This window comes from Nannobrachium achirus (assembly GCF_963921795.1).
Source record: "Nannobrachium achirus genome assembly, chromosome: 17".
Classification (NCBI taxonomy): domain Eukaryota; kingdom Metazoa; phylum Chordata; class Actinopteri; order Myctophiformes; family Myctophidae; genus Nannobrachium; species Nannobrachium achirus.
Genome location: NC_137824.1, coordinates 19,484,502 through 19,512,458, shown reverse-complemented (window position 1 = coordinate 19,512,458; position 27,957 = coordinate 19,484,502). Strand labels below are relative to the sequence as shown.

The 27,957-nt window shown below is 43.3% G+C and overlaps 1 protein-coding gene across 1 annotated transcript; it reads right to left on the bottom strand.

Annotated features, from left to right (window-relative positions):
- Positions 1-7,839: 7,839 nt before the first annotated feature.
- LOC308302164 (ETS-related transcription factor Elf-2-like) lies at positions 7,840-27,243 on the bottom strand. The gene is made up of 9 exons (XM_080746390.1): positions 26,894-27,243; positions 24,919-25,002; positions 22,999-23,233; positions 18,476-18,583; positions 16,511-16,627; positions 16,073-16,156; positions 15,158-15,350; positions 11,938-12,174; positions 7,840-9,644 (listed from the first exon to the last, which is right to left on the bottom strand). Exons 2-9 carry the CDS (start codon positions 24,991-24,993, stop codon positions 8,702-8,704), a joined length of 1,992 nt encoding a protein of 663 aa, XP_080602516.1. The 5' UTR covers positions 24,994-25,002; positions 26,894-27,243; the 3' UTR covers positions 7,840-8,701.
- Positions 27,244-27,957: the final 714 nt, after the last annotated feature.

The window sequence follows — 27,957 nt, the reverse complement described above, 5'->3', positions numbered from 1 at the left end:
ATGAACTACTGTAGAGGGTAAGTCCAAATATCACTGAAACCAAAAAGAATCATATTTGAACTGGGGACCCCCCACCCTGACGTGAGTAGGGTTTTCCCATGATCTGGGCCTTAGGCTAGATGCAGAATAGAGCTGGGACGTTCGCGAACGAATCGAATCTTTTGAACGGCTCTTTGAAGTGAACGTTGGGATCCGGTTCGCGCAGTAGAGAGCCGTTCATTTGGGGGGGAGACCCCCTCCCCCCAATTCAACATCTCCTTGCTACTCCACTGAGTACTGACCGAGTACAGTGAGTGAGTGAGAGAGAGAGAACAAGTGGAGGAGCGAGTTCATTGTTGACTGCTTGTTTTTTTTTGTGTTTTATGAATAACAAAAGTCAAGGTAGCTTAATTTACACACACATTTTATGAAAAGGGTAAATACTAAATTGTGATCTCAACTGTCAGCAGAGGAATGTGGTGCCACCTTGTGGATTCATGTTTAAACAAATTCTTCTTAAAAATATATAAATATACAAGGAGCCAAATGAGCCAGTCTTTTGAACGGCTCTTTTCAGTGAGCCAGATCGATGGTACTGTCTCACTTCAAAGAGCCATAAATCCCACCTCTAATGCAGAATGGTTAGGCACAGGTGTGTGTGTGTGTGTGTGTGTGTGTGTGTGTGTGTGTGTGTGTGTGTGTGTGTGTGCGTGTGTGCGTGCATGCGTGCGTGCGTGCATGCGTGCATGTGAACTGAATCTAACTGATGGCTTAGTTTGGTTTTCAGAAAAACTACATTTCCCAGAATGCAGCAGCTAAGATGGCTGCTTGTTGCAATCAGTTTGATTTGTCAGCACCTGGCCGCAACACAGCTTCTCCGAGTCAGGCAATCCAAATGTTTTTGCTCTTAACCACCGAGCTCTGCTTCACTGTGTAGCTGGCTCTCGAAGGGACTCTTCCATCGAGCAGTAAGCAAAACTCCACTATGTTCTCCTCTGTCGCACATTTGCTCTGTATTTTGCCACATTGCTAATGGTGGTTCTATCTGTTCCCATTGTAGGCAAATTAGGAGCTGCATCTGAGTCTTGGAAGAGAAATGGCATGTGTTAATGGAAGCAACGGCATACTGTGAAACATATGTTTCGAATGTAACCCCTGTTTGTTAAGTTCTGGAAAGAAGCATATTTTGAGTTAAAAGCCCCGGTTTTGGGAAGAACTTTATTTCATGTTTTAGGGGAACGCCCCATTGAATAAAACAACGCTTATTGCGTTTTCACCTTGAGAACTGTTTCCGTGTGCTGGTTTGGGTTCAGACTTCACAATACTTAATGTTTAAAAACTTTATTTGAAGACGTTTACTACTTGAATTATTTGAAAACATTGTGATTTAAAAGACATGCCTGAAAATGGCTAGGTTGTTAACCCTCTGTTTTGAAGGTTTACAACCTGATGACCAACTCTTCAACAAAGACAACTAATGAAAAAGTTGGAAAATAAAGATATTGAGTTAAAACCTTGAGGAGTTCTTTGGAACTATTTTATGTCTGTTGCATATAGTCTTTTGCATACATGTTGTGTAGAGGTCAATTTGTGCTTTTACCAATAACTATGCCGATTAGTGTAAAATCGGCAGAGTCTCTGTCACCAGAAGGCCGAAAACGCATTCTTCAATATTACTCCTTCAGATTTTATCCGATAATCACACAAATGGGCACACAGTATCTCTACAGTGATGTAATCATGACGGATTTGTCCAATATCATATTCTATCTAATTGGCTAACATTGAATTCCAAGGTTTGCAGGATTGCTCCTTTTTGAACAAAATGTCTCAAACGCAGCCTGCTATTTGTGTGAGATTCTGCACGCACATTCCCACTAGGCCAAGGAACAGATGCCACCCTTCTCACATTGGCCTGTTATAGCGCCACCAGCGGGTCAATTTTTGCAAAACCCATTTTTGGAACAAAATGCCTCAAATCCCGCATGCAGCGTCCGATTGCCGTGAAAGGCCAAAGAACACGTGGTACCCTTTTGACTTTGGCGTATTATAGTCACCACTAGGCCAAAAAAAAAAACACCTGACCTGCTGGAGACCTGTTCGGAAGAACACTACTTCTAGTTTTTCTTTGATTTCTTCTTTGCTTTCCCTTGATGCTTTTTTGCTTTCCTACTTTTTCTACCTTGGCCACTTTATCGCTGCTTGCAGCTATATTTAGAAGTAAAATGGACATAGGCCTACTTAACTCAAGTAAAGTAAAAGTACCTCAAAATTAAGTACAGTGCTTGAGTACATGTACCATTTACTTAGTTACTTTCCACCACTGGCTATCAAGGCTGTGTGACTTCAAACAAGTCCCATGTTGTTGTTGCATTTAAGACAACATTGGCACACACGACACACGTCACATGAGAAGAAAAAACATGACGCAAAGATAATAAAAACGAATAGAAATATGGAGCCAAAAGACCACGAGTCACCCGCAACTTCAAAGAGGATGGAATTCAGAGATTTACTCAATATGAAAACAATTTCTGTTTCCAGAGATAACATATTCGTTTATTAAAAGACAACAGGATGAAGAAGTAAAAAGGCATGGTATAGTCAGTAGAAACTGATAGGCGTGCCGTGCACAGTTAGGGGTGACCAAAAGGTATAGATTGTGATCTATACCTTTTGGTATAAAGCTGTGCAGGTAGACCACATGACATGCCCATAAAATATAATTAAATCACAAATCCCTTTTTTGGTATCTGTCACTTGAGGGCCTGTCAGCTCCCTTCATGGCTTCTAAAGTAGGCAAACCCCCAATGTAATGCTTTGTTTTCAAGAGTCAGTAGCATTACAAAGAACCCTGAAAACCTACCACTTCCATACAGAATGGGACGAAGACTTTTCCCCCCTCTATTTCTCTATTCTTTCTCTACTAAGTGAGTTTGTCTTATAGGTACCGGTAATACCAGTGCCACTATTCCAAAGATCCCCTCACATACATTGTTTTGGGGTGGGTAGATCATGTTGAGCTGGTCATTTTAAAAGTATCTCTCGAGTCAAAAAAGTGTGGACACCCCTGGTTTACAACAAGAGAAGGATGGAAGCTCTGCGTGGTTCCAGTGTGGCTCACTCATCAGGTGCACTTTGGTGGAACAGATTATGAAAACAACATTCCAAGTAAGTCCTGCTCGAGCAGAAATGTTGTTTTCATAGCCTGACCCAGATCATAATCATCTCTGTCGGGTGGAAACCAAGTCCAAAACGTACTTTTTCAGGATTCAAAAAGAGAAAAAGTAGCAGATCTACAAGCTCGAAACACGTCGCTTCGTGCCGAGTTTCGAGCTTGTCGTGGTTCTGCTATACTTTTGCTGTTTTTGTGTGCCGCTGTTGTATGATCAAGTAGGGCGTTAATTTACGAAAAAGAAGATAAAATATGGACATGTGAGGTTTCTGCATGCCCAACAGCAACAATATAAAACGATAACACAATGTTAATCTATTCCATTCTGAAACACAGGGTAAAATATTGTGTGACCTATTGGGAAGGTGTTTCGTTTCAAGGCCAGATCCCCCAAATAGCCACGCAGGCTGATCAGTGGGGGAAGTAGACTACTGATGTAAAAAATACTACAATGTAGAAACACTCTGTTACAAGTAAAAGTCTAAAATGTACTTTAGTAAAAGTTCAAACGTTTTGGCATCAAAATATACTTTAAGTACCAAAAGTAAAAATGCTCATTATGCGGTATGTCCCAGTCATGTTTAAAAATCCTAGCCAAAGTAGGCCTAGGTTTGAAGTAGTTAATGTATGTTCTGTAATAATATTCAAATTCATCAAAGTAACTAGTAAGGTTTTCAAATAATTGTAGTGGAGTAAAAAGTATGAGATGTAGTGAAGTAGAAGTAAAAGTATAGACATTTGGAAATACTCCAGTAAAGTACAACATACCTACAGTATTTGAGTAGTTAGTGACTTTACACGACCACTGGGCTTTATTACTGCAACACACTTCTCAAGTGCCGACATTTCAAGTACCAATTTTCAGAGGATACATAGCATCTTAAACATCAGCCTCGGGTCAAACATTTGTGTCAGATCCTGTTAGGTGAAACATGACCTTTGACATGATCTAAATGTCTCAATAGAAGAGTAGTGAGTCATAATACAACCACCCCAATTGTAGGTTAACAAAACATACTCTACCATACAGATTGGACAGTGTTGAATCCTGGGTCTCTGAGCCTGGAGGATGTGTTCCTCACTTCCAAATGGATGCTGCCTGTAAACATGAACTGTGTCATTAAAGCAAAAATGTATTAACACAGGCAGAAGCTATTTCCTCTTCATGGCAGAGATAATAATCACACTTTATAGCAATAACAGTTGGTGGTTTGTATTAATGTGAATGTGGGTCCAACAATTTGTAATGCTGTACAATGAAAAGTGTTATCGATGAAGTAAAGAGGAATATCACTTCTCACAGTAATGGTACTGTTGTATGTACAGGGGTTGACATCAAGGTCTCAGAGGCACTTGCCCGTTGGAGAAGTACAGGTCATGTTCTACTTGCCCAAAGGTAAGATTTGAATTACCTCTCAATTTAACACATTTCTTTACTTTCTGGAGCTGTGCAATAAAAAATGTCATACCTCAATACCTCCAAATCCAAATACCAAGCTATGATTGAATATGTCTATTGTTTTATAATTTTAAGTGCAGCAACAGTTAACAGCACAGTAGAGGCAAACAGTGATATTATTGTATATTCCACAGACCAGAAGACAGAGCGCTCTGGCCACGTTTAGGTGTTTAGACAGATATCTGGTGTTGTGTTTATAGACGGTTCCTTCCCCTCTCTTGTGTTTATAGACGGTTACTTCCCCTCTCAAATGAGCACTTTTACAGTCGGGCAACCTGAAAGCAAACTCTACCTGCCCGAAAGCTTTATTTACCTGCCGAGGGGTCAATGCCTGCCTGTATGTACATGCTGTGATGGTCCAGTCTTGTGCCAGTAGTGTGAACAGTTCCTGCCTTCAACGTTAGGCCTTCCACTGGCCCAGTACCTGCAGAGTAAACAACAAAATGCATGTCAACCACATCCACTCAGTCACTCACATACAGTGCCTTTTATAGCATTACAATAGAACATTTTCAAAAACGTCTCACCCTGTTGTCAGTGATGTTTTATCCTTTCAACTCCATTTTCTTCCACACGTTCATGCACAAGTGCACTCACTCATACACTACTGGTTACACAATGTTGCTTGAGAGAGAGAGTGATGGGAAATGCGTGTGAAAGGGAGAGATGGTACCTAAGCTGAGTGACCCTGAAACCAGTTATTACACATCCATCAACATAAAAGGTCAACATGGAATAGTTGCCCGTCTGCTAGTCCTGAAGCTCAACAGAGTAGACGAGTGGTATTTGGACCATTCACTACCTATTATCAGGACATTGACATCATTTCTTGACAAACTCGCCCCTTATAACTCCATGAGGATGGTGCAGTTACAACAATATTACAAAGAATAATAGCACCTGGATGCTGTTGCATTGGCAGATTAAATGCACAACTGTATTAAATAAATCCATGTCTTACCTGGATAGCGCATACTGTAGTACTGTAACGAGTAGCGTTCCCTGTTGGGGCCTTTCTGTGTGTTGCAGTCTGGGTCGAACTAAGAGGCGAGAGCACATCACCCCGGTCCTGGCTCAAATGCACTGGCTACCAGTTAAATTATTTACTTCATTTTTAAAGCCTTATACAGGGGTTAAAGCCAAAAGAAATCCCAAGACTGAAATTTATTTTCAGACGATTTTGAAACGTGGCTTGCGCAGCGTACACCAATATTTGAGGTGTTTCCCTGAGGTTCTGTGTGTGTGCCAATTTATAGAAGTATCTTCTGAAGTTCTGTTGTATTCTATGCTAGTCTGGCCAATGCAAATACTCATATCTTGAAATTAAAAATGCTTTTTAGATATAGTTTATTATTTTGCGGATCTGCACTGATCTCAGAAATAGCTCCTATGGAATCCTCAAGACTGAAATCAGTCCCCAGGACTGAGAACTTTAACCCCTGCTTATATGGACTTGCACCTCAATACATATCTGATCTTGTTCCCCGCACCTCCTGCTGTCAGGGAACTCAGGTCATCCTCCCAAATGCATTTTGCTGTTCCACAAACAAATCTTGAAAGTAAAGGTGACCAGGCTTTTTCAGCAATTGGCCCCACCCTCTGGAATGATCTCCCACTGCACATTAAGTCCTGCTCCACCTTAGAAATGTTTAAATCCACACTAAAAACCCATCTCTTCTCCATAGCCTTCAGCTCAGTCTGAGGCGAGGGTAATGATTTATGGCCTACTCTGGACTCTATTTTGATCTCTGTATTGTTGAAAATGCTCTTTTTGTTGTATTGCTTTTCAGATTTTTGTACTGTTATTGTCTTTTGCTTTTATTCTTGTAGTCTGTTTTTTATTATGCTATTTTTTTTTATGTAAAGCACTTTGGGTCAACTACTGTTGTTTTTAAACGTGCTAGACAAATAAAGATGACTGAGAAAGACTGTTAGAATCGTCTGGCCTCTCAAATTGTCCACCAGAGGGTGCTGCAGTTCAACTATTCACACAGGACAGTGATTCTCAAACTTTTTCCAATTTCATAGCAGCACAGCTTGATAAGCATTAGGCTAGCTAGACCACCATTTGATACCAGTTTTTAGCTCAATGACCCCAAAATACGTAATACATCTCCTCAGCTTTGTTTAACTCGGAGTGTACAAATTCAACCAATTTGACTTGAATGACCACTACATTATGTCCAACATCTACTGCATAAATGACTCTTTCAGGTGGCAGAGCTGGAGGGCATTTATGCAGAGGGCAGGAATGTAGTAACTGTTATACAGTTATTCAGAAAAATGACACACTCTATAATTTAGCTGGGGACCACCTGGAACGCTCTCAAGGACCACTGGTTGAAAACCGACAAATTTCTCTTTCTGCTCTCATTAACTCATCTGGTGCCGATCCCGAACTAGTTCGGCTTTATTTCAATCCAATACAATCTTTTTTTTCAATCCAATACAATCAATGTCAGCACGTCAGGTCCTGGAAGCTGAAGTCCTGGAAGCTAAAGCGCTCGCCTATGAGAGATGCGCTGGCATTCTTTGGCCCCTAAAGGGCGCTGGCGCTCAAAGAGTTAATACAGAGACCGTCATGCTGGTGCCATCTATGCCGCATCTAGTAAGGAGCTTATGTTAACCACTTAAGCCCCATTTTATACTTTGCCGAATGCCGGTGTAATGCAAAAAAAACAAAACAGCCCATCTACAAGCTCAAAACGTGTCGCCTTGTGAGCTTATCAAGCTGCTGTTTTCGACAAATGTTTGCCTATGTAACGACATGCCCAAAATAGGGACATCAGGCTGAAAGTGGATGAATTAAACTCTTCACCAATTCAAAGTTGTTTTGGCTAGAGCCAGCAGAAAGAGATCACGTGACCCACTTTTAGTGGCCTTGATCCTGTCTGGTCCTCCCGTCACCTCTTTACTGGGAATGAATGACCATTTCGTAGAACACTGTCATGATCACAGGTTGCCGTAGGTTGTAAAGGCTAAACTTATTAATAAATATATTTATCCCATCTGTAGAGGCAAACAACCCATGAAGAGTGTCATGGTTGCTTAATGCTTTGGTGAATCATTTCCATCTCTTTGGAAATGCTTTACAACACAAAAAGCACACCAGACATTTCAATTGACATGTCTTTTTTTTATAATACATATTTCAGTAAAATCTACTTCAATACACTTTGATAGTACAAGAAAAATAGCATATTATACTTCAAATGTGGAGTACACTATCTAGTTATTCTTTTTATTTTTTTGCTTTTTTCTTTTAAAGGAGACCTCCTTTCGCTCCATTTCATGAACGGCAAAAAGAAATACAAAATAAATCAAAGGACGTGAAGTGTTGAGATAAAGGTTTACATTTAGACAAACCATAGAGTGAGATACTGGAGACAGAGGGGGGGAAACAAAGCAATGGTTAAAGACTGCTGTTGCACTGATACATACCTGCTGAGTATAAAAGGTGTTTTTTTTTTGTTTTGTTTTTGTTTTCCTTGATTTTTTGTTACAACAAAATGTTACCAAGCTTCATTCATAATTACAAAAAGAAGGAATTTCTTAATTTACAATCTAAGGCCGCCTATCTCTTTTGCGTAGTACGAGCTGTGAAAGTGGATTTATACATAAGTACAAGACAGTCCCTTTTATCCAGTTTGAGGTGTTGAGCCTTGGTTTATACTTAGTTGCCCGTTGTGTCTCACGTGCAACCAAAGCCTCATTTCATTGTTCGCGACTTTGCGCACGATGGCGTCGCGCTCTGACAATAGGCCACCTACAAGCTCACAACGCACCATGTGTGTGACTCGCTGCGAGCTCATTCAAACCGGGCGTATATAGTATAGATTGGGCTTTACCCAAAATGCGTCAGTACAGTTTCACAATGACAGCCTCTCACTGGAGAGAGACACTTCCGGTCGAAGGTCAAGAGCGGGGTCAGGGCTCGACCAATCACAGAGAAGCTCTGCTCCTCTTTAAAAAAACAGAAAATAAACAAAAGGTCCCACGCGAGTCGTCCGATAGGCTGGGATGGTTGGGGGGCGGGGGGAGCAGTTCCTAAACAATGCCCACAGTCTCCCAGCCACAGGGCTGGCCTCTCAACATGCCGGGGCGTCTGTGCCGGAGGGTGAGGTGGTGGACTGGGGGTCCTTGGAGTCCTCTGCTGTGACCTTGGGGTCTTTGGGGTCCTCTGCTGTGGCCTGGGGGCTCTTGGGGTCCTCTGCTGTGGCCTGGGAGCCCTTGGAGTCCTCGGCAGTGACCTGGGGCTGTGGTTCCGGGGAGCTGGGCGCTGCTGGGCTGGGGGCTGTCGTCCCTGGCTTTGATTGCGTCGCCGTGGCGTTACTGCTGGAGATGGAGGGAGCTTGGGGGGTCGGAGCGGGGTCTGCTGCAGTGGAGGCCACAGGGGCCGGGGCTGCAGCAGGGGTCGCTGCAGCGGGGGCCACAGGGGCCGGTGCTGTAGCGGGTGCTACTTGGGCCGGAGCTGCAGCGGGGGACACTGCAGCGGGGGACACAGTGGCCGGCTTGGGAGCGGGGGCTACAGGGGCCGGTGCAGCCGATTTGACAAGGGACGGAGCGAGCTGGAGCTTGCCCCCGGCCACCTGGACAGAGAGCTGCGGCAGCGGCTGGGCCACGGCCGCGGGTTTGGCCAGGATGAGCTGGGGCGCCAGCCTGCCCGCCGAGAGCTGTACCGTGGTCACGGCAGGTTTAGCGGTGGCGGCGGCGGCCTGCACAAGCGGCGTGGAGACACTGGAGACGGCTTTGGCCTGGATGAATTGGGCGAGCTGGGCGGGGTTGGACGCCATTAGCGAGGCCAGCTGGTTGGCCGGGATGGTGATGATGGTGATCTTGTCGCCCATCTTGGAGCCGTGCGGCAGCATGGTGGGCAGCGCCTGGATCACCAGCTTGGGGGCGGTGCCACCGGCGGTGCCGCCGGACATGGAGACGGGAACGCCCGAGGTGGTGGTGAAAATGGGAGCGGAGTTGTACGTCACCTGGCCCAGAGAGTTGGTGGTCATGACCACGGGCATGGCACGGATGGTCCTGTAACACAAATCAAATCATCATCACACTGAGCTCGCTGGCGTCCAATTCAACCATTTCATTCAGTCTCTCTAAGAGAACACATCGTCCAACACTCTTAAATCATCAAACAATCTTAAATACACATACAATTAGGCTTGTCACCAGAACCGATACTTCGGTACCTAGTCGATGCCAAGATGTGACGGTACTGTACGGTACTGACTTTTCTACAAGTACGGTAGTACCGAGGTACCGAGATGCCAGATCTGGCCGCTTCTTTTGTGTTGTTTTTGGGCTGTAAATGAGCGGTTATCTGGCAACCCTCACCCTCTGATGCTGTGTACGTGACGACGTGGAGTACCACGCTTTGAGGAGAAAAACAACAACATGCAACATGGCGGCGCCACACGCATCTGCGTCGCCGTCGCGTCGTCTTTTACCAGCAGCGACAGCTGTCCCTCCATTAGTTGAGAAGAAAAACTAACCAAAAGTTGCGTATAGTACTTTGCATTCGAGGATGAGCGGGGATTAATAGTTGGTCGTCAAAAAACCTGTATGCCGTAACCGTTTCCAGACGAAAGGGAGGAACACATCCAACTAGCGAAACATCTAAAAAGACTGACATCCAGACTTGTACAAAGAATTCAAGGTGAGTGCATTTGAATTCTCGTGTAATCATTGTTGCCCATATCTAATAACGTTACTATGGTGAGCCCACACAGTAAATGAGCTGCCTGGCAAAGTAACGTTATGTCCAGCTCCAGCCTCGTCACGGAGAGCAGCCCCCATAATAAAGTTATATAAAGTTGCCAGGCAACTCATTTACTGAACCGCCTAACGTAACGTTAAACAACCCTGGAATAATACATACTTATTCTTTGTTTGAGAAGGCTGGCATTGCTGTTTAGCCAGTGTTCTTTTGAGTTTCCTTTTTTTTACGCTAGGATTGTGTGTGTGTGTGTGTGTGTGTGTGTGCGTGCGTGCGTGCGTGCGTGCATGCGGTCGTAATAGACTGTGTGTGTGCGCGCGCGGTTGTATAGGCTATGATTTGTAATAAATAAATATAACTAAAAAGGGTTTCACCACGTCATTAAATTACTGCTTGCACTCTCTGTGTGTGTGTGTGTGTGTGTGTGTGTGTGTGTGTGTGTGTGTGTGTGTGTGTGTGTTGCTGTAGTCTAGCTACACCTACTAACTGAAATCTCAATGTTCTTTTCACAGTATCAGCCAGAGGAGGACTTTGACAGGGAGGACAGGCCAGAGCAAAGCCAGCAGCAGCAGCAACACACACAGCCAACACTTTTATTTTATTAATGATACATTTTTTAAGGCTACATGCACAGTATTTTATTTTAATCATTTAAAGCTACATGCAACTTCTGTTTAATCATACAGTATTGTTGTTTGTTGTTCACTTCTAATAAAGGAGTGTATGTTGAACTACTTGGGATTTATTGTTTATTTTTCACCGTGGTATCGAAATGGTATCGAGAATCGTGGAATTTCAATGGTATTGGCATCGACTACTAAATTTCTGGTATCGTGACATCCCTACATACAATACATAGTACTACTTATAAATGCAAATATAATATGTAATAACGGTGAGACACTTAGATGTAACATTGACTGTTCTGGACACTTTGGTTTTTTACCGACGGCTCTGTATTGTTGATGCTTCCTTTTCTTTTCTATTTATTTTCGCTGTACACAATAGTACTTTTTCTTTTATACTTCCCTGAAACTTTGTAACCTTAACTGATGTGCCGCCTCTGGGATAATAATCTGTCTATCTATCATTGAACATCAATATTGCTTTAACCTCTTAAAAGTGGGATAAAACCCTAGGCTGATTTTGTTTGTTTTCCAGACCAGGTTAAACAAATACTACAGCAGGGTAAAAACATGGCAGGCTACATAAGGCCAACCGCATGGCACACTGTGATGCAGGCAACACAAATGAATGATTAAATCTTGATAAAATTATTCAAGCTGCCTCCGATCCAGGAAAAAAAAAGATGAGAAGAACCACTGCTCTACAGCTGAATGAGGTTAGGTTTTGGGAGCTGCACCTGGTGCTAGGGTCGTCACGATTGTGACATGTTACATGACGATTATTTGTCACTCAAATAAATGCGATTAACGATTTCATAGTGTTTTTGACGTTGATAATAACAATTCTGTTTGGCTTGTAGGCTTTGAAGTTGCACATGGACGATATGACACACAACCTTATTATTACTAATGATTGTGACGATTATTACAAAGTAATTGCGATTAGATGATTATGTAATAATTGTGACAGGCCTACCTGGTGCCGGTGGGGTTGGCTGGGATGACGGTGACGTAGCTGGTCTGCTGGGGCTGGGGGGCCATGGCAGCCTGCTGCTGGTGGAGGAGGTGGAGGTCCGACGGCCCGTCGTCCGCCTCCATCTCCACCTCCACGTCTTCCTCGTCGATGAAGCGGATGTTCTTGGGCATTTCCTTGAACTGGTAGGCCAGTCGCTGCCCTTCCACCTTGGCCAGGATGCCCCGCTGGTAGTAATACCTACACACACAAGCACACACACTTGTATTACTATACTTCTGAGGGCATAAACATTTTAAGATGATATGATGATGAATGGCATTTGTAACATTTTTGGGGCATTTTTTTATAATTTTTTAAAATAGCAGATATACAAGCTCACAGCGCGGCACCGAGTGCCGCGCTGCGAGCTTGTAGATCTGCTATTTTTGAAAAATCGTGAAAATTTGAATTTTTACCCGATTCTATAAGTGTCTTTTGAATCCTTCTAAGATTTTTGGAAAAAACCTATGTTTCTATTGTCAGCAATCTGGCCAGCCATCGTCAAAGAAAAGGTCCTTTTCACTTAACTGGAGCTCAGTTAGTCTGATCTTGAGAGACTACTATGTCAGTGGTGCTCAAACCTTTTCATGTGAAGGACCCACAAAATTATATTTATTTGGCCACGGACCCCCATCTCAAAATATTTTGTTCCAGGGACCACCCAGAAGCAAAATTTGAGTTACAAACGTTTGCTTTAAAAATACATAAGATTTGCACACATTTTCACGACTTTTTCAAAAATAGCAGATCTACAAGCTCACAGCGCGGCACTCGGTGCCGCGCTGTGAGCTTGTATATCTGCTATTTTTCACTGGTTAAAGCATTCAATAATTCTAGGCCTAAATGGGTAACTAACCCTAAAGGGGAATATGGCAGGATCTACTTTAGTAATCGATAGAATACTCGAAAAAGAAGATGATGGATAGTTGCAGCTAGGTTTGAGATCCATTTAAAGATTTCGGTTCATCAACGATTCCGTCTCAACGGTCCGATTCCATAAAAGTTCCCCTTCGCGATCCCTATAGTGGTTCTCAACCTGTGGGTCGGGACCCCCCCAAATTATTTCGGGGGGGTCCCCAGATGATTAATGTGCAACATTGTTTTCTCACTCAACAGTAAACAAACCAACATACAGTTCAAGTGTATAGAGGGTACAATAGATACAGTGTTATACAAAATGTAATGCCTCAACTCTTAGTGCTCGTCAGGCTGGGGGGTCTCTAGTTAAAATATTATTATTTTGGGGGTCACGGTCTGAAAAGGTTGAGAACCACTGCTATAGGCTGTTCCAAATGGACCTTTGCAGGTCTGCAACTCTGAGATAACTCTGAGAGGAACCAAATGGACGCGTAAAGCCCGTATCAGAGTCTACGGTGGAGACCTATCCACCGCAAATTTGAGGTGGAAAGCTTTCCACCTCAAGTAAGAAAATAAGTGCAGGCCATCATAATCACGGCCCACGGTGAAGTCCTTTACCCCGTCTAGACCGGTTCAGGTCGACCAATCAGTGAACGGGGTGTAGAGCCTGCCTGTCTGATAGTAAAAACAGAGAGATGTGTTGGGACTCACGGTGTAAAGCTCTCCACCGTGAGGAATGATGTAACGTTGTAGTTTCATGACTCAAAAAGACTCGAAAAGACTACACCGCGGTGTAAAGCCTTCCACCGCGGACCCGACTATGATACGGGCTTTAGCGTCCATTCAGTTCATTTGTACAAATCTCAGAGTTATGATGGTGCTTGAAATTAAAATGCTTGAGAACCACCAGCATTGTAATTGTGGCGCCGTTCACACTGCGTTTTGGCAACGAGAATAAAGCAAAAGGATAAGTCAGATAGGCCTTCCGTTCAGAAGACAACGGCATTTTCGGGGGTTAAAAACGGAACGCTCTAGAAACACAGAGTAGGGTGGAAAAGCTGACTCTCCGTCAACGTGTGAACAACAGAAACGCAAGAAGCAACAACGCATGTGGGCAAGGTTGCTAGTCTTTTTCTCTCCTACTAATACATACTGAATGCCCCCCTCAGCACTGCGGTGGCCGTGGCCTAGTGGTGTATGACTAGTTTTTTCACTCCATCAGCCCCGGGTTCGCGATCCGCTCATGTCACTTCTTTTCGCCACCGCGAACAACTGTTCTTTTTTTTATTTGCGTCGATAAAGTGATTATTATTATTACATTATTATCCAGACGGAGGTGGTGAGCCAACTCAGCGCCGTTACAGAGTTATGTGAATAATAATGTAACAATCTATACTATAATTTTGCAAATGTCTGTCTGTCTGTCTGTCTGTCACAGCGTTTCTCCTCAGTGGCTGGAGCAATTGATCTGAAATCGCATCACCATTAGCATATGAACACACCTGACATAACTGTGAAGCCCGTTTGTCACTTTCACAAATCATATGCTGTATATTAGCATTTTTATGGTGTATCTACTATCTATTCTGCATCTAGCATGAGGCACATCTATTCTGCATCTAGCATGAGGCAAAATGTTTAACCAGCTCTGTGTGTGTGTGTGTGTGTGTGTGTGTGTGTGTGTGTGTGTGTGTGTGTGTGTGTGTGTGTGTGTGTGTGTGTGTGTGCAGGCAGGCGGGTGTGTGTGCAGGCGGGTGGGCGGGGGGGGGGGGCAGTATCTCTGTAGCCATTAAACGAAACGGGTTTCTTACATTGATGCTCCTACATCATGCAAGCACCAGTTAAAGTTACTTTCCATCCCTCATATACTGTGTGCACAGTGCACATCCCATAACCCACACACTGCACATCATTTTGTTGCTCATATCTTTGAACGGGTAAGGGCTAGTAATAATAACTATCACCACAAAAAAAAAAAAAAAATTGTTCGCGTTGGCGAAAAGAATTGACACGAGCGGGACGCGAACCCGGGGCTGATGGAGTGAAAAGTACATGGACACTACATAATTTCAAGCCCTGAGGCTTCATATGAATGCTAGATAAAAAACAAAACGCAACAGAGATGTCCTGGGACCGCGGCGTTTTCTCTACAGAGCGTTGCCGTCTGTACGGGCCTGTATTGTAGCAGACGTGATGAGCTCTGTCAGTGTGATAAAACGGTTCCAAATGTGATGGAACCAATCACTAGTTCCTCAATGTTGGATCCGGTTCCTCTGGTTTTCGGATCCCAGCCCCAGTTGCAACCCTAGCGGCACTGACTCACCTGAGCGCCCGGCCCATGGTCTCGTAGTTCATGTCAGGCTTGTTCTTGTGTTTGCCCCACAGCTTGGACACAGCCTTGGAGTCCACCAGCTTGAAGATGCCCTTCTCCCTCTGCATCCACTTGATGTAGCGCGGACACGTGTTCTTATCCTGGAGCAGCTCCAACAGGAACTCCCACAGGTAGGTGGTGTTAGCTGAAGGACGACACATAAACAACTTAACACATCTTGTGGCGATCCGTTTGGAGTCACCATCGGATTTTAGCGGTCTTATCTGATTATTTAGCTTTAGTTTAAGTTTTATTTTAGTTTTGCCATCTACACGGAGGAGAATTAGATGCACACACAATTGTCGTGGACCACAATGGACACATGCTTCAGCTTTTTTGTTTATAATCCACATCGTTGTGACTTTTTCAAAATGCCAATAAAGTATTCTATTCTAACCTGACTGCGCCAGATGATAGCAGCAGTGCGTTTGCCTGGCTGCATACCACTCTGCTACTAACATCTGGGACTGCTCCGGCAGACTCGATGTAAGGGGCGGGCCATTTTTTAAAATTATTTAAAACATAATTATTTAGCAGGTGATTGGATGGGGCCGTCTGTCTATCACAGTCTGGGAGTGCCAACTCCAACCACTCATATTGGCTTGTCTGCATGACGTTACACCCAGAATCCGCCTCCAGTGTTTCCACGTGGTCTGCAATCAGACTCTATTGGCTCAGAGCCCGCCCGTAGCTGCCGCTGATTGGTCCGGCCCGGGGCTTTACGAGCGTTATCAACTCCCACCGAGAGATCTCAGATGGTAAAGTAGAGCGGTAGCCTACGCACTACTGCCACCATCTGACGAAAGTCAGGTTAATTCTATTCTACACCCGGGAGGATTCAAATGATATCATGAGCAACAAATGTACCTTTTCCCTCCCTCTGTCTCTTCTTAATCCCCAGGTCAAATGATCCATTGGCTGCAGGCTGGTGCGTCTTGGGCTTACGTCCACCTGGACCACACACACACACACACACACACACACACAATTATACATATTCTAAAATTCAGAGCTCCAGTCCTTCTGCCTTCCTGAGTCATGTGGAAAAATGCTCTTATAAACTCACACCTAGGGCTGCAAAGTATTGGCATAGATCGCCAGTTTTCACAATGTTTGTACACAAAACACAATACTCAAGTGATAATGGATTTAGACGATTATAGAAAATCTATTAGGATTCTGTTGTGTCAAGTCGTTGGTCATAGGTAGGTCATATTATAAGAACTTATTTGATTAAGTGGCTTATTGGTTCTAGATGTCAGTTTGGATGTATTTTGGGTTAATTGCCCATGCAGCACTACTGACCTGCTCTCTTCTTCTTGGCAGCAGGTTCACAATCAGGAGGAATGGGGAAGGAGTCTTCTTCTAGTGGTCCACACTCTGTGGACACCTCCACCACCGTCTCCATCATCACGTCTTCCACTGGACACAAAACACCACAACGTCAAATCTTCCACTGGACTCACACAGACACAGCATGTCATGTCATATCATGTCATGTCAAGCAGGGGAGACAATTTAATCAGCTTTTTTTTTTTTTTTTTGCCTTTTTTTTACCCCAAAAATTAAGGGGCATTTTATAAAATGCATATTTAACCACTTAAACCTTATTCAGGTCTTCAACAGGGGGTCCTCAGAGTTAGTACCGGGGGAGGAGCAAATATTATTGTTACAATGATAGTGCTGTCAAACTATGGAGTTATCAAACTGTAGCATCACTTGGAGACAACTCATAAAAAGCGAATAGGAATACTTCCAGTCTAGTTACAATCAGCTGAATATATCTAGCGTTGATTGCCTCGTATCACGTTGCATTGAAGACCTTTTCATGAAAGAAGTTTTTATACAATAAAGTGGGGGTCCCTGCTTTGTCTCATTCTCGGTAAAGCAGTCCTTGGCCTGAGAAAAACGCTTAAGACCCCATCCCTGTATAACTTTGTTGTACATCAAATAGTCTACAAGCTCAGTTTGTTATTTTTTCGGCTAAACGATTTGGGGTAGACAGAAAAGGTTGAGAGCGTAGCATATGCCCCTGGCGGACTCCGGTCAATTTGAGTAATTCGCTCAAAACCTGATTACAGTTGGTTCACATAGAGAGCATCAGTGAAGCTTGTGATTAAATCCACAAATAGCCTATGGATGCCACAGGGTAGGAAAAGAGAACAAACATTTTACTGACTCAAAAACACATTTCTCAATTGGACAAAATTAACTCATTCCTGCCTCTGGTCTGTCTGACAGAAATGTTTGGTCAGCATTACATCCAGTCACTTGATGAGTCATTTGATTAGAATAACTAGCCCAGTGTGAAATGATCACACATGGCTGGCTGTGAGATAATGGTTGAAGATGCGTACATCACTGTGTTTGCACTGCAGTTGCAGACTAGACCTTACTCCCAGGTAGGGCTGTCACGATATGACATTTTACATGACGATTAATTGTCACTCAAATAATTAGCGATTAACGATTTAATTGTGTATTTGTCGTTGATAATTACATTTCTGTTTGACTTTTAGGCTTTGAAGTTGCATATGGTAGATATGACACATAACCTAAATATACAAATACATTACTGACATATTTGACAACTTACTACTTAAAAAATAACATTGATAGTGGAAATAGCCGATCTACAAGCTCACAACGCGTCGCGATGCGACGCGTTGTGAGCTTGTAGATCTGCAATTTCCACTATTTCTGACATTGTTCAACATTCACGATTATGACGATTATGACAAAATAATTGCGATAATGTCAAATAATCACGATTAGACGATTATGTAATAATTGTGACAGCCCTACTCCCAGGACTCACCTAACCACAGCTCACTTTACCAGGCTGGGATGCCTCAAGGTAGAGAACAGGGTTCAGCAACTTGCAATGGGCCTCGTCTTCAAGATACTCTGGGGACCAGTGCCCATGTGCCTGTCAAACTACTTCACTAAAGTGAGAGACACTCACGGGCACAACACCAGAGAGAGCTCCACTGATCTCGTACCCCCACATTTGTGGGGGTGAATGCATTCTACTATTCATCCACTGAAATGTGGAACACCCTACCTACCACCAGACATCAAACGGTGCAACGCCCTATCCCGATTCAAAGCCACCACAGAATATTCCTTACAAAATTTACGAGGACCTAGTCTTCAAGCTTGCCGCCAGAGAGTAATACAGTCAGTCACCTTGGACACCGATCTTTGTTAAGTGTAAGGAAGGTCAGACCAAAGTAGGTCAGACGCTAAAAGCACAAACATTGGACCTACCAGAGTTGCGTTCATTATGTAGGCTCCCGGGGGACTCCATGTGCAGAAGAGCCTCTGCTGCCTCAAAGGTTTTGTTGAAACACACCAAGTCATGACCCGACATCTCCACTGTCATCAAAACAAAAAACACAAGAGCCAAGATGATGAAAACAGCTGCAACGCATATACACACAGCATATACACACAGTAGAGATCCTCAGTCAATTCATTTGTTTGACCCGAGTGTCCAAATGTGTACACTCTGAGTTTAATTAAAGCTAGACTGTTTAACTTGTTTTAGTGAATTAAATGTTATTTCGACCAATCTGTATGGTAGGGTATGTTTATACAATTATAAAATAACTAACAACACTGCAGCATTTGTAATTGTTCTCAATCCTGTGGTCTGGAAGGACACCTGCTGGTTGACAAGTGGAACTGCCTGAAAACGGTTCATTTAGCTCAGTGGGGGAGAACAAGGTCACACAGAGTTCAGAAAACACCAAGGGTTTAGGTATTGGTACATACCAAACTTTGATTCTGCCTATGCGGCAGATTCTGCCAATGCTTTTCAATGGGAATAGTTTGTTTCCCTCCAGAAATCCACGCTTGGCAACAAACCGCTCCATTCCCATTGAAAAGCATGGTCAGAATTCACCACATAAAAGTTCTTAGAGAGGACAAAAAGGAATAACACATCCTTTGTAAACATGCACAACAATGGTGTACTGTCAGTTACACCACTTCCTTGTTTTGAGTGGCAGCCTGTTCCCAGTGGCTCAACCCTCCCTTCTGGGCTCCGTGCATAACTGCAGTCCCAATTCATAGACATAAATAGGTAGACGCCTCATTGGCCAGTGGGGCTGCACATCACCCCGTATTATGCCGGGAAGCTCGTCACAACTCCAACTAGTCACTGCCAACGAGTTGTATAGAAGTACCTGAAACTTTGACTTTCATTTCTAAAACCATTACTATCTATGTACGTTATCGCGTCAAGTTGCCACGCGTTGTGAGCTCATCGATCTGCTATTTTTTGGTGAATGTTTCCTCCAGAATAGGGTTGCTGGGTTTAAGTGGTTAAACGACAAAGTTATTTTCGATCTGTCCTATAATGGAAACAGGTACTCTCTCGAGTTTTCCTCGTGACATAGTGTATCTTGGGGGGATAGATTTACATATTGGACATAGATGTAAGGTACAGTAAATTAACAATGTAATTAAGCGGTGCCGTGGATGAAGAATTATTTGTGAGCGGTGTCTTTCTTTCTCGGGGTCCCTGGAACAACATATTTTGAGATGAGGGTCGGCGGCCAAATACATACCAGTAAGACCAGTAAGAAAAAATAGGCCAAAAATGTGTTTTCCCAAAATCGTCCTGATGGTGGCGCTAGATGGGACAGATGCGTTTTGATTACATGACTGTAGAGATACTGTGTACCGGTTTGCGTGATTTTAGGGCAAAATCTGTAGGAGCAGGGTCCAAAAAATTGTTTTTCAAAATTCGTCCAGATGGTGGCGCTATATGGGACAGATCCATGTTGATGAGTTAAGTGTAGACATACTGTGTACCGATTTGCATGATTTTAGGGCAAAATCTGTAGGAGCAGTGTCCAAAAATGTGTTTGAAAAAATCGGCCTGATGGTGGCGCTATATGGGACAGATCCATGTTGATGAGATGAGTGTAGACATACTGTGTACCGAGTTGTGTGATTTTAGGCCAAAATGTGTAGGAGCAGTGTCCAAAAATGTGTTTGAAAAGATCGGCCTGATGGTGGCGCTCTATGGGACAGATGCATGTTGATGACATGAGTGTAGACATACAGTGTAGCGATTTGCGTGATTTTAGGGCAAAATCTGTAGGAGTAGTGTCCAAAAATATGTTTGAAAGGTATGACGTGTGACGTGTGACTGACAGACTGACTGACGGAGGGATGGACGGACTGACAGCCGGTGGAGGTTTGGATAGTATAGGAGTGCAAGTAACTGCGACCTACGGTTGCAATAATTCTAGGGGTCCTTGACATGAAAGAGTTTGAGAACCACTAACATAGAAACATGCGTCTTTCAAAAACCTAGAAGAATCGGGTCGAAATATTGAATGACATGCACACATTTTCAAGATTTTTCAAAATTAGCAGATCTACAACGTTGCAGGGCAGCACCCGCGCTGTGAGCTTGTATATCTGCTATTTTTTTTAATAGTTAAAGCATAAAACAATGGTTAAAGTAATAATGCCATTAATAGGTTAATGTCCAGTTCAAATCTGCTGCTGAGCCAATCAGATGAAGCTTTGGGGAAATGAACTGGAACAGGAAATGGGCATTTCATTTCATTTAGGCTTTGTGTTAAATTTAGAACGGGTACACATTATTGTGTATCATTATTTTATGCTTTAACTATTGAAAAATAGCAGATATACAAGCTCACAGCGCGAGCTTGTAGATCTTATTTTTGAAAAATCTTGAAAATTAGAATTTTGACCCGATTCTATAAGTGTCTTTTGAATCCTTCTAAGGTTTTTTGAAAAAACGATGTTTCTATGTCAGCAATCTGGCCAGCCATCGTCAAAGAAAAGGTCCTTTTTCACTTAACTGGAGCTCCGTTAGTCTGTTCTTGAGAGACTACTGTGTCAGTGGTGCTCAAACCTTTTCATGTGAAGGACCCCCAAAATGATATGTATCTCAAAATATTTAGTGCCAGGCAGGGACCCCCCAGAAGCAAAATTTGAGTTACAAACGTTCGCTTTGAAAATACATATATTCAAAGATTTGCACACATTTTTAAAATACATTGTGAAAAATACATGCGATTTTTCACTGGTTAAAGCATTCAATAATTCTAGGCCTAAATGGGTTAAAGTGTCCTTGAGCAAGACACCGACTGAACACCTAACAGCATTCTCAGTGCGTGAAAAAGGCTGCTAGGCATATAACAACAAGTCGTGCTGTGATGTGTTGTCGGTTATCTCCGCTGAATGTACTCATCTCCACAGAATGTGATCGCTAGGGTTATCATGATAGTAAAGGCCTATTCATCAACATTGGATGCGTCTTTGTATGGCAAATGTTTTCTGTGGATTTACTTTAAGACACAATGTACACCCATGTGTTTACACAGGACATTTTGCTGAAATCAGTCCGACAGAGGAGATGTACGCAATGGTGAATAATTTTCCTTTACAGTTGTAAAAGCTACACTGAAATAACTTTCCCCTAATCACCAGCATTCAGTCTTTTCCAGCACTAATGTATCCATTTGTGTGTACAAATGGAACCAAATGGACCCTTAAAGGAGTAGTTCACCCCCAAAATGACTTTTTTTTCTATTGATTACTCATGCCATGGAGAGTAGAGTTCAATAATATTTGTTGGTTTTTGTCACATTCCTAAGACAAAAATTTGATTCGAGTAAATTTATCCCCATTGATTCCGGATGGGGACCCGTTTCGAAACGGGTCCCCAACTACAAATTCAGAAGTGTCAGAACATTATTCGGCTGTGCTTGCACCTCCGAGAAGATGTGTATATGAAGAACGTTCGGACAGAGTACAATGCGTGTGTTCAAGCCAAGGTGGCCGTGATGTTCATTTTTCTTTCCGCGTTCAGCCCAAGGCTTCATTCTGCCAGCAGTGAAAACAGCAATGTCTTTGAAAGGATGCTGGCTGAGGAGCTTACTAGTCTCACAAGCCAACCTCCAGGAGGTACAAACACCACTGCAATCCATCTCTGGAGTGGCCATACATAAATTAACACACCGTATCCAGAGAAATAGCGAAACCTCTGTACCTCCGTGACAAACATCCCACATGGCATCAGAGGGATACGCTGGCTGTAAACAACGCTTTAGTGGCTTGAGCAACGAGCTGCAGTGTTGCTAGGCAGATTCATTGAGCTACATGGGCATATTATATTGAATGGGTGGGGTAGTGAACTCTGAGGCAGCATAAAACACTTTCATCCGCTCCAAGCTTTCTTGGGATTGGCAAGCACTTCCAAAACCGAAAAGATAAGTTCTTATTCGGTTGGACTTTTGTAGTCCACTTTACTTGGTTGCATGTGTTGTGTACACTGCCAGAGTTAAATTAACTCTCAGGATTCTAGCGTGTATATTGCCCAGACCAAGGGTCTTCAACAGGGGGTCCGGGACCCCTAGGGGGTCCTCAGAGTTACTACAGGGGGGCCGCCAAATCTTTGTGTGATACAGTAGGATCATGTTTTTTTACATTAACCACTTGAACCCTAGCATCCCTATTCTGACTGGAACATTAGCCAAAAATAGCTATTTTTGGCAAAGAGGTTTGTCGAGGGAAAAGAAGAGCAGACTAAAGTATTTGACGGTTCAAGTGGTTAAATGTCTGACTCCAACAGGACAACAGTGCTGTCAAACATGTCTAAGCAGTCTAGGAAATCTATGAACATTTGTAATCTGCAACACAATTTTTTACAATATGCAGTGGGGGTCCCTGCTTCATCTATCTCAGCTAAGGAATCCTTGGCCTGAAAACGTTGAAGACCACTGGCCTAGACCAAACACACTCACCGGTCTCCACCACCTCGGTGACCACCTCCTGTTCGTCTCCAACGTCCTGCATCAGGTAGGTCTCGTCATCGTACACCAGGACCTGTGCGGCGTAGCACTGCTCCACCTGGGCGCTGGGCACCTCCTCTACGATGACGGCTGGACACTCCTCCTCCTCCCCCTCCTCCTCCTGAAGCACCACTCCCTCCTCATCTTCAGCCCCCACGATCACCGTCTCCACCTCCTCACTCTCACACTGTTGACCACACACACACACACACACACACACACAAATTTATATTACATGGAGCACAGCCTTCCTTGACCTGGGGCTAACATTCAGCAAAATACAGCTACAAGCTCACAATGTCAGTGCCTTAATAAACACCTTCTAAGCCGCGGCAGAACCCCCTGAACCCCGGTACTGCCGTGCAATCAGCGTTTTATTTATAAACATATTTTAAAAAACAAACACACCAAATGATAAACAACGCGCGCGGGTCGTTCAGTGCAAGCCAGCAGGACGTGCACACACTACGTGTTTGGGCGGCCACTTACTTAGAAGCTGCTGCTGGCTGTATTTCTGCCGTTCATTTGCATGGAGCGAGATGGGGTAATCCGCGAGAAAAAACAGCGTTCGAAAGTACATTACGTCCTCGTCGCACGCACATCGATCTAATTCCATGTATTCCACTCATTCCGAAGCCTTGATTTCGCCTGTCGTCTGGTCGAAAAAGTCGAGGGGATGGGCTAAACCAGGCTGCAGCACACACAGTGAAGGGGAACGTAATGGCCGCTCGTGGAGCCAGTGGCAGAGCCAGCCGATGACGTCATCACGTTTCTGACGTGATCCGATTGCACAACGTCTCTTAAAGAGACAGAGCACGACCTGCGACTGTATTTTTCAAAAAATTATGATTAATTTCATAAATTACGGCGAAGTACGGGAATAGACGATTGGCTGATGGGACCCAGTAGGAAGTCCGAGGGAGTGCGGCCAGGCTTAGAAGGTGTTAATTTACCCAGAGGGGTTATGTGCATTTGTGCAAATGTGCATTTAAATCGATTCCCACAAAAATAGCACTTATAATGTGGGACATTCCTGTACACATTTAAAACGATGTTAATAATAAAAAAATATTATTATAATATAATGAGAGCCAAGGTGAATGCAGGACTCCTGAATACTGGCTGTTGTCTAGACCAAAGATAGCTGCGGACGTGCTCCAGGTCTTGTTACGTGTTTAGGCATTTATCAAAAGAGCGACTTCAAGAGTTCAAGATCAACAAACAACAGGGTAGATGGTCGTGTAAATAAGAAAATCAGGGGCACTAGGGGGTGGGTGAAGTAGTAGTGGTGAATTTCTGTGTGTTGGAAAATGGCGAGTGTGTCTGTAGTCCTCCTTGGGAGCCAGGAAGGAGAAGACTCTAGAGCCCACTTGCTCTGAAAGCCGTAAATCCATGTGATGTTGGGAGGTGAATGTCGATTTCCATAACATTTTGTTCCATAAATATCCCCACCCAACCTTTATTTGTGTAACTCTTAACCTGCACCATAAGTAGTGGGACTGAAAGCTTATATACAAGCAGATATACAAGCTCACAGCGCGGCACTTAGTGGCGCGCTGCGAGTTTGTAGATCAGCTATTTTGAAAAAACTTGAAAATGTGTCTTTGAATATCTTTCACCCGATCTTTGACACGACATCTAAATCCTTCCTCTAAATCAGTGCTTCTCAAGCTTTTTCATGTCAAGGACCCCCAAAATTGCATGTATTTGGCCTGCGGACCCCCATCCCCCCAGAAGCAAATATTTGAGTTACAAATGTTCGCTTTTAAAAAGATATATTCAAAGACTATATATATATATATACTGTATATATCAGATGTGTTGTGGGAAAAGCAGGAACCCAGAGAAAGGGTGCAGAAGGGTTGTATCTACCTGTTGGTGATCCTCCATCACTGTAACATACTCCACCACGTTCCCTCCACTGTCTGACACTACCACAGAGGTCATCACTCATTCCTGTCAACAACAAACAACATGCATGCAAGACAAAAAGGGGGGAAAGAGAATGAGCAATGTGAAAATAAAAATAAAAATATATATTTATACACAGGACAGGAATTTCACCATTTTAGGGGCAAGGCCACTCGGCAGTTTGGGTTGTCCATCTTTTGCGGGCACAAAGGCCAAATGCCAGGGCAGGAAGGCCAACAAATAAAACAATATTTTAGTCCATTGAAATAATTAATTGAATTTAAGGGTTACATTTAATATGTAGAATATCTGATGTGAAATAAGTAAATTGGTATTTACAATCTGATGCTCAGCCCTGCACAAATCAAAGATACTGGATTGGTTTAAAAATGGGGACTCACAAGACACTGGTGTCTACATGAAAGAAAGAGACACTGGTGACTACATATTGACCAGAAAGAGACAGAGGAGAAAATGGTACAGTCAGCTGGAGCATTAAGGCCACTGTGGCCTCAGGTCATGCCATTGGTTTGAGGGGCACAAGGCCAAACTGAGGGTCAACGCCGGCCATGGCCTTCATGGCCTCCCTCAAAATATACACATAAAAGTGCCAAAGTAAAGGTTGTCTAATTTTGCTGATCTACAGTCGATTGCTTGATTCAGTTGATTGAATGCTTTATTAGCAGTTCACACAGGAAAAGTACAGGACAGTACAGTTCAGATACAAGGTATACTAATAGGCGCATTTAAACCCAAGAAAACACTAAGGCTTGTATACATTGGGGCCATTTATCAATTCATTGAGAAACAAGCACACAAAGCGTGTTGTTGAGCTTGTAGATCAGCTATAGGATCTTCTTTTAGTTGACCTTGTATCAGTGGACTGTATATACTGTCACGAAACTGTACCTTTTCCTATGCAACCTTCTATAAAGTCTTCAATCAATCAACTCAAAATGGCACTGAAGTGCAAACTACTTGAGTAAATGTACTTAGTTACTCTCCAATGCTGTTTGTTTTGATGACATGCTCCTCTGCTCATAGCATGACAATGTATGACAATACAAACACGGCAATCACGCATTATGCACTTCATCATACCAGCCTCTATCAAATCAACTGTGCTCACATGAATAGCTTCTATTTCCGACTAGTTATTTGAATGATCATGTCTACCTTTGCTTTATTTTGTTTCACAAGCTGATGTATGGGGTCAGATCTCGGTGATGTTATTTGATAGTATATGTTCTTTATTTTGTACTCAACTGGGTTTTAGATTATTGCATATTGGTTGGGTATTAGATTTAGATTAGTATTATTGTAATTTTGAAAAGCCAGTCCTGTGGACAGGTGATGAAAATTAGCACTCGTGCTACCGTATGTATATTCACTTTTAATCAATGCATCTGGTTCGTTCAATGTTATGTCAAATAAATACATGCACACAACATACATTATTTAAAGTAGTTCATAATGGCATACACACGGAGGATTGTACATTTGTAATCAACATACTGTAAATCATGCAAATCCACACTTAACGGAGTCTACAGTTCTAGTTTATATAGATGGCACTTGGAGCATGTTAGCAACCCGCTAGCTAACTCACAGCCTGTACTTATCAAGCTTTACCCTCGCCTGATTAAAGAGCCCGCACGACTGCGTTATAATTAACGTTAATTTATCATCGTTAACGGACGCCAGTTGAACCCAACAGCGATTAGCTTCCAACAGTAACCTCTAAGACCCTTTATTTACACAGTCCCACTCGCAGAAAGCGAACGAGCAGCTCGCTTAGCATCATGCTAACTGACAGACAAGCATTAAGGACAAACCCGACGACCGCGGAGTCTGATTTTTTTTAGTTAATTTCAACTTTATGTTACGACAGTTACGTTATCTGCTCCCCGTCGCACTTATTCCTCTCGCTCCTTACCTTGCTTTGTGTTTCTGTTGTGTGTAGGACGTCCGAGGCTAGCCCGTTATCCGCAGCAGTAAGAGGAGGCCTAGTTAGCAGCTAGCTTTAGCTCCGCAGAGCTAACGATGCTAACGTTAGCCCACAGCCCCACACAGACTGAGGCCAGCGGCGACGCTCTGCCTCGCCTGCAAACAAACCTCCTGAATGATGTAAACACTGGTGTTTGTTGTTTGCAGCCCGGCTGGGGAGAAAAAACATGAACCTGATAGAAGTAGTAGTTTTCGCGCAGCAGAGTAAAGACGGTGAATGTTTAGGGGTTTTCTTTTGGTGCAGGTTTTTTCAAGTGGTTGAAGTGTTTGTTGTTTTGTTTTTTTTCTTCCCCAGGCTGTCCCGTTGCTTTCCGGCGGCGACACAGCCCGCTACAGCGTCATGACGTCATGACGTGACTTTGTAACGCCAGCCTGCCCGCCTTGCGCCGTCGGGACAAAAAAACAAAAAAACAAACGTAGCGGTTTTTTTTTTACAAAAAAGAAAAATCTAATTTTGCATATACATATATATATATATGGAGATCCTTGTCCCTTTTATGCCCATATGAGGAGATCCCTGATGTCATCAATATTAAGCCCATATATGGGAATGCCCATATAAGGCCATATTGTGTCAGTCTCATGTGGTCTATGATGTCAGACATCTATGATGTCAAAGGTCAGTCAGTCATCTCCATATTTGGGAAAAGTACATGTTTAGCTTTTTTCCCATTCAAGTCAATGGAGAAAATTAATTAAATGAATACATTTATATATAAATGAAACTATATAATGTATCTCAGAGGAGTATAACAGAATACGTTTATCTGGCGTGGATGGAAAGAATAAAGTCGGACAGGTACTATAGTCTGGTTGCCCTGCAGGCCTGGCAACACCTTATGAGCTGCTACTGCAGGTCCAGGGTCTCTCCCAGGCAGCAGGACTCCTCCTCCTCCTCAGGACTGGGGTCATAGCAGGGTCAGCCCTAGACCTTCAGGGACCAAGCAAGATTGTCTCACCCGCCCACAGGTTGAGGATCGCTGCTCACAACCC

Excerpts from the sequence above, each read along its gene's own strand:
- LOC308302164 (XM_080746390.1), bottom strand. The coding sequence starts at position 24,993 with ATGACCTCTGTGGTAGTGTCAGACAGTGGAGGGAACGTGGTGGAGTAT. Across the intron at positions 18,584-22,998 it reads CACCGAGGTGGTGGAGACCG|TGGAGATGTCGGGTCATGAC; the intron begins GTGAGTGTGTTT and ends TTTTGATGACAG. Across the intron at positions 16,628-18,475 it reads ACATAATGAACGCAACTCTG|TGGAAGACGTGATGATGGAG; the intron begins GTAGGTCCAATG and ends TTTTGTGTCCAG.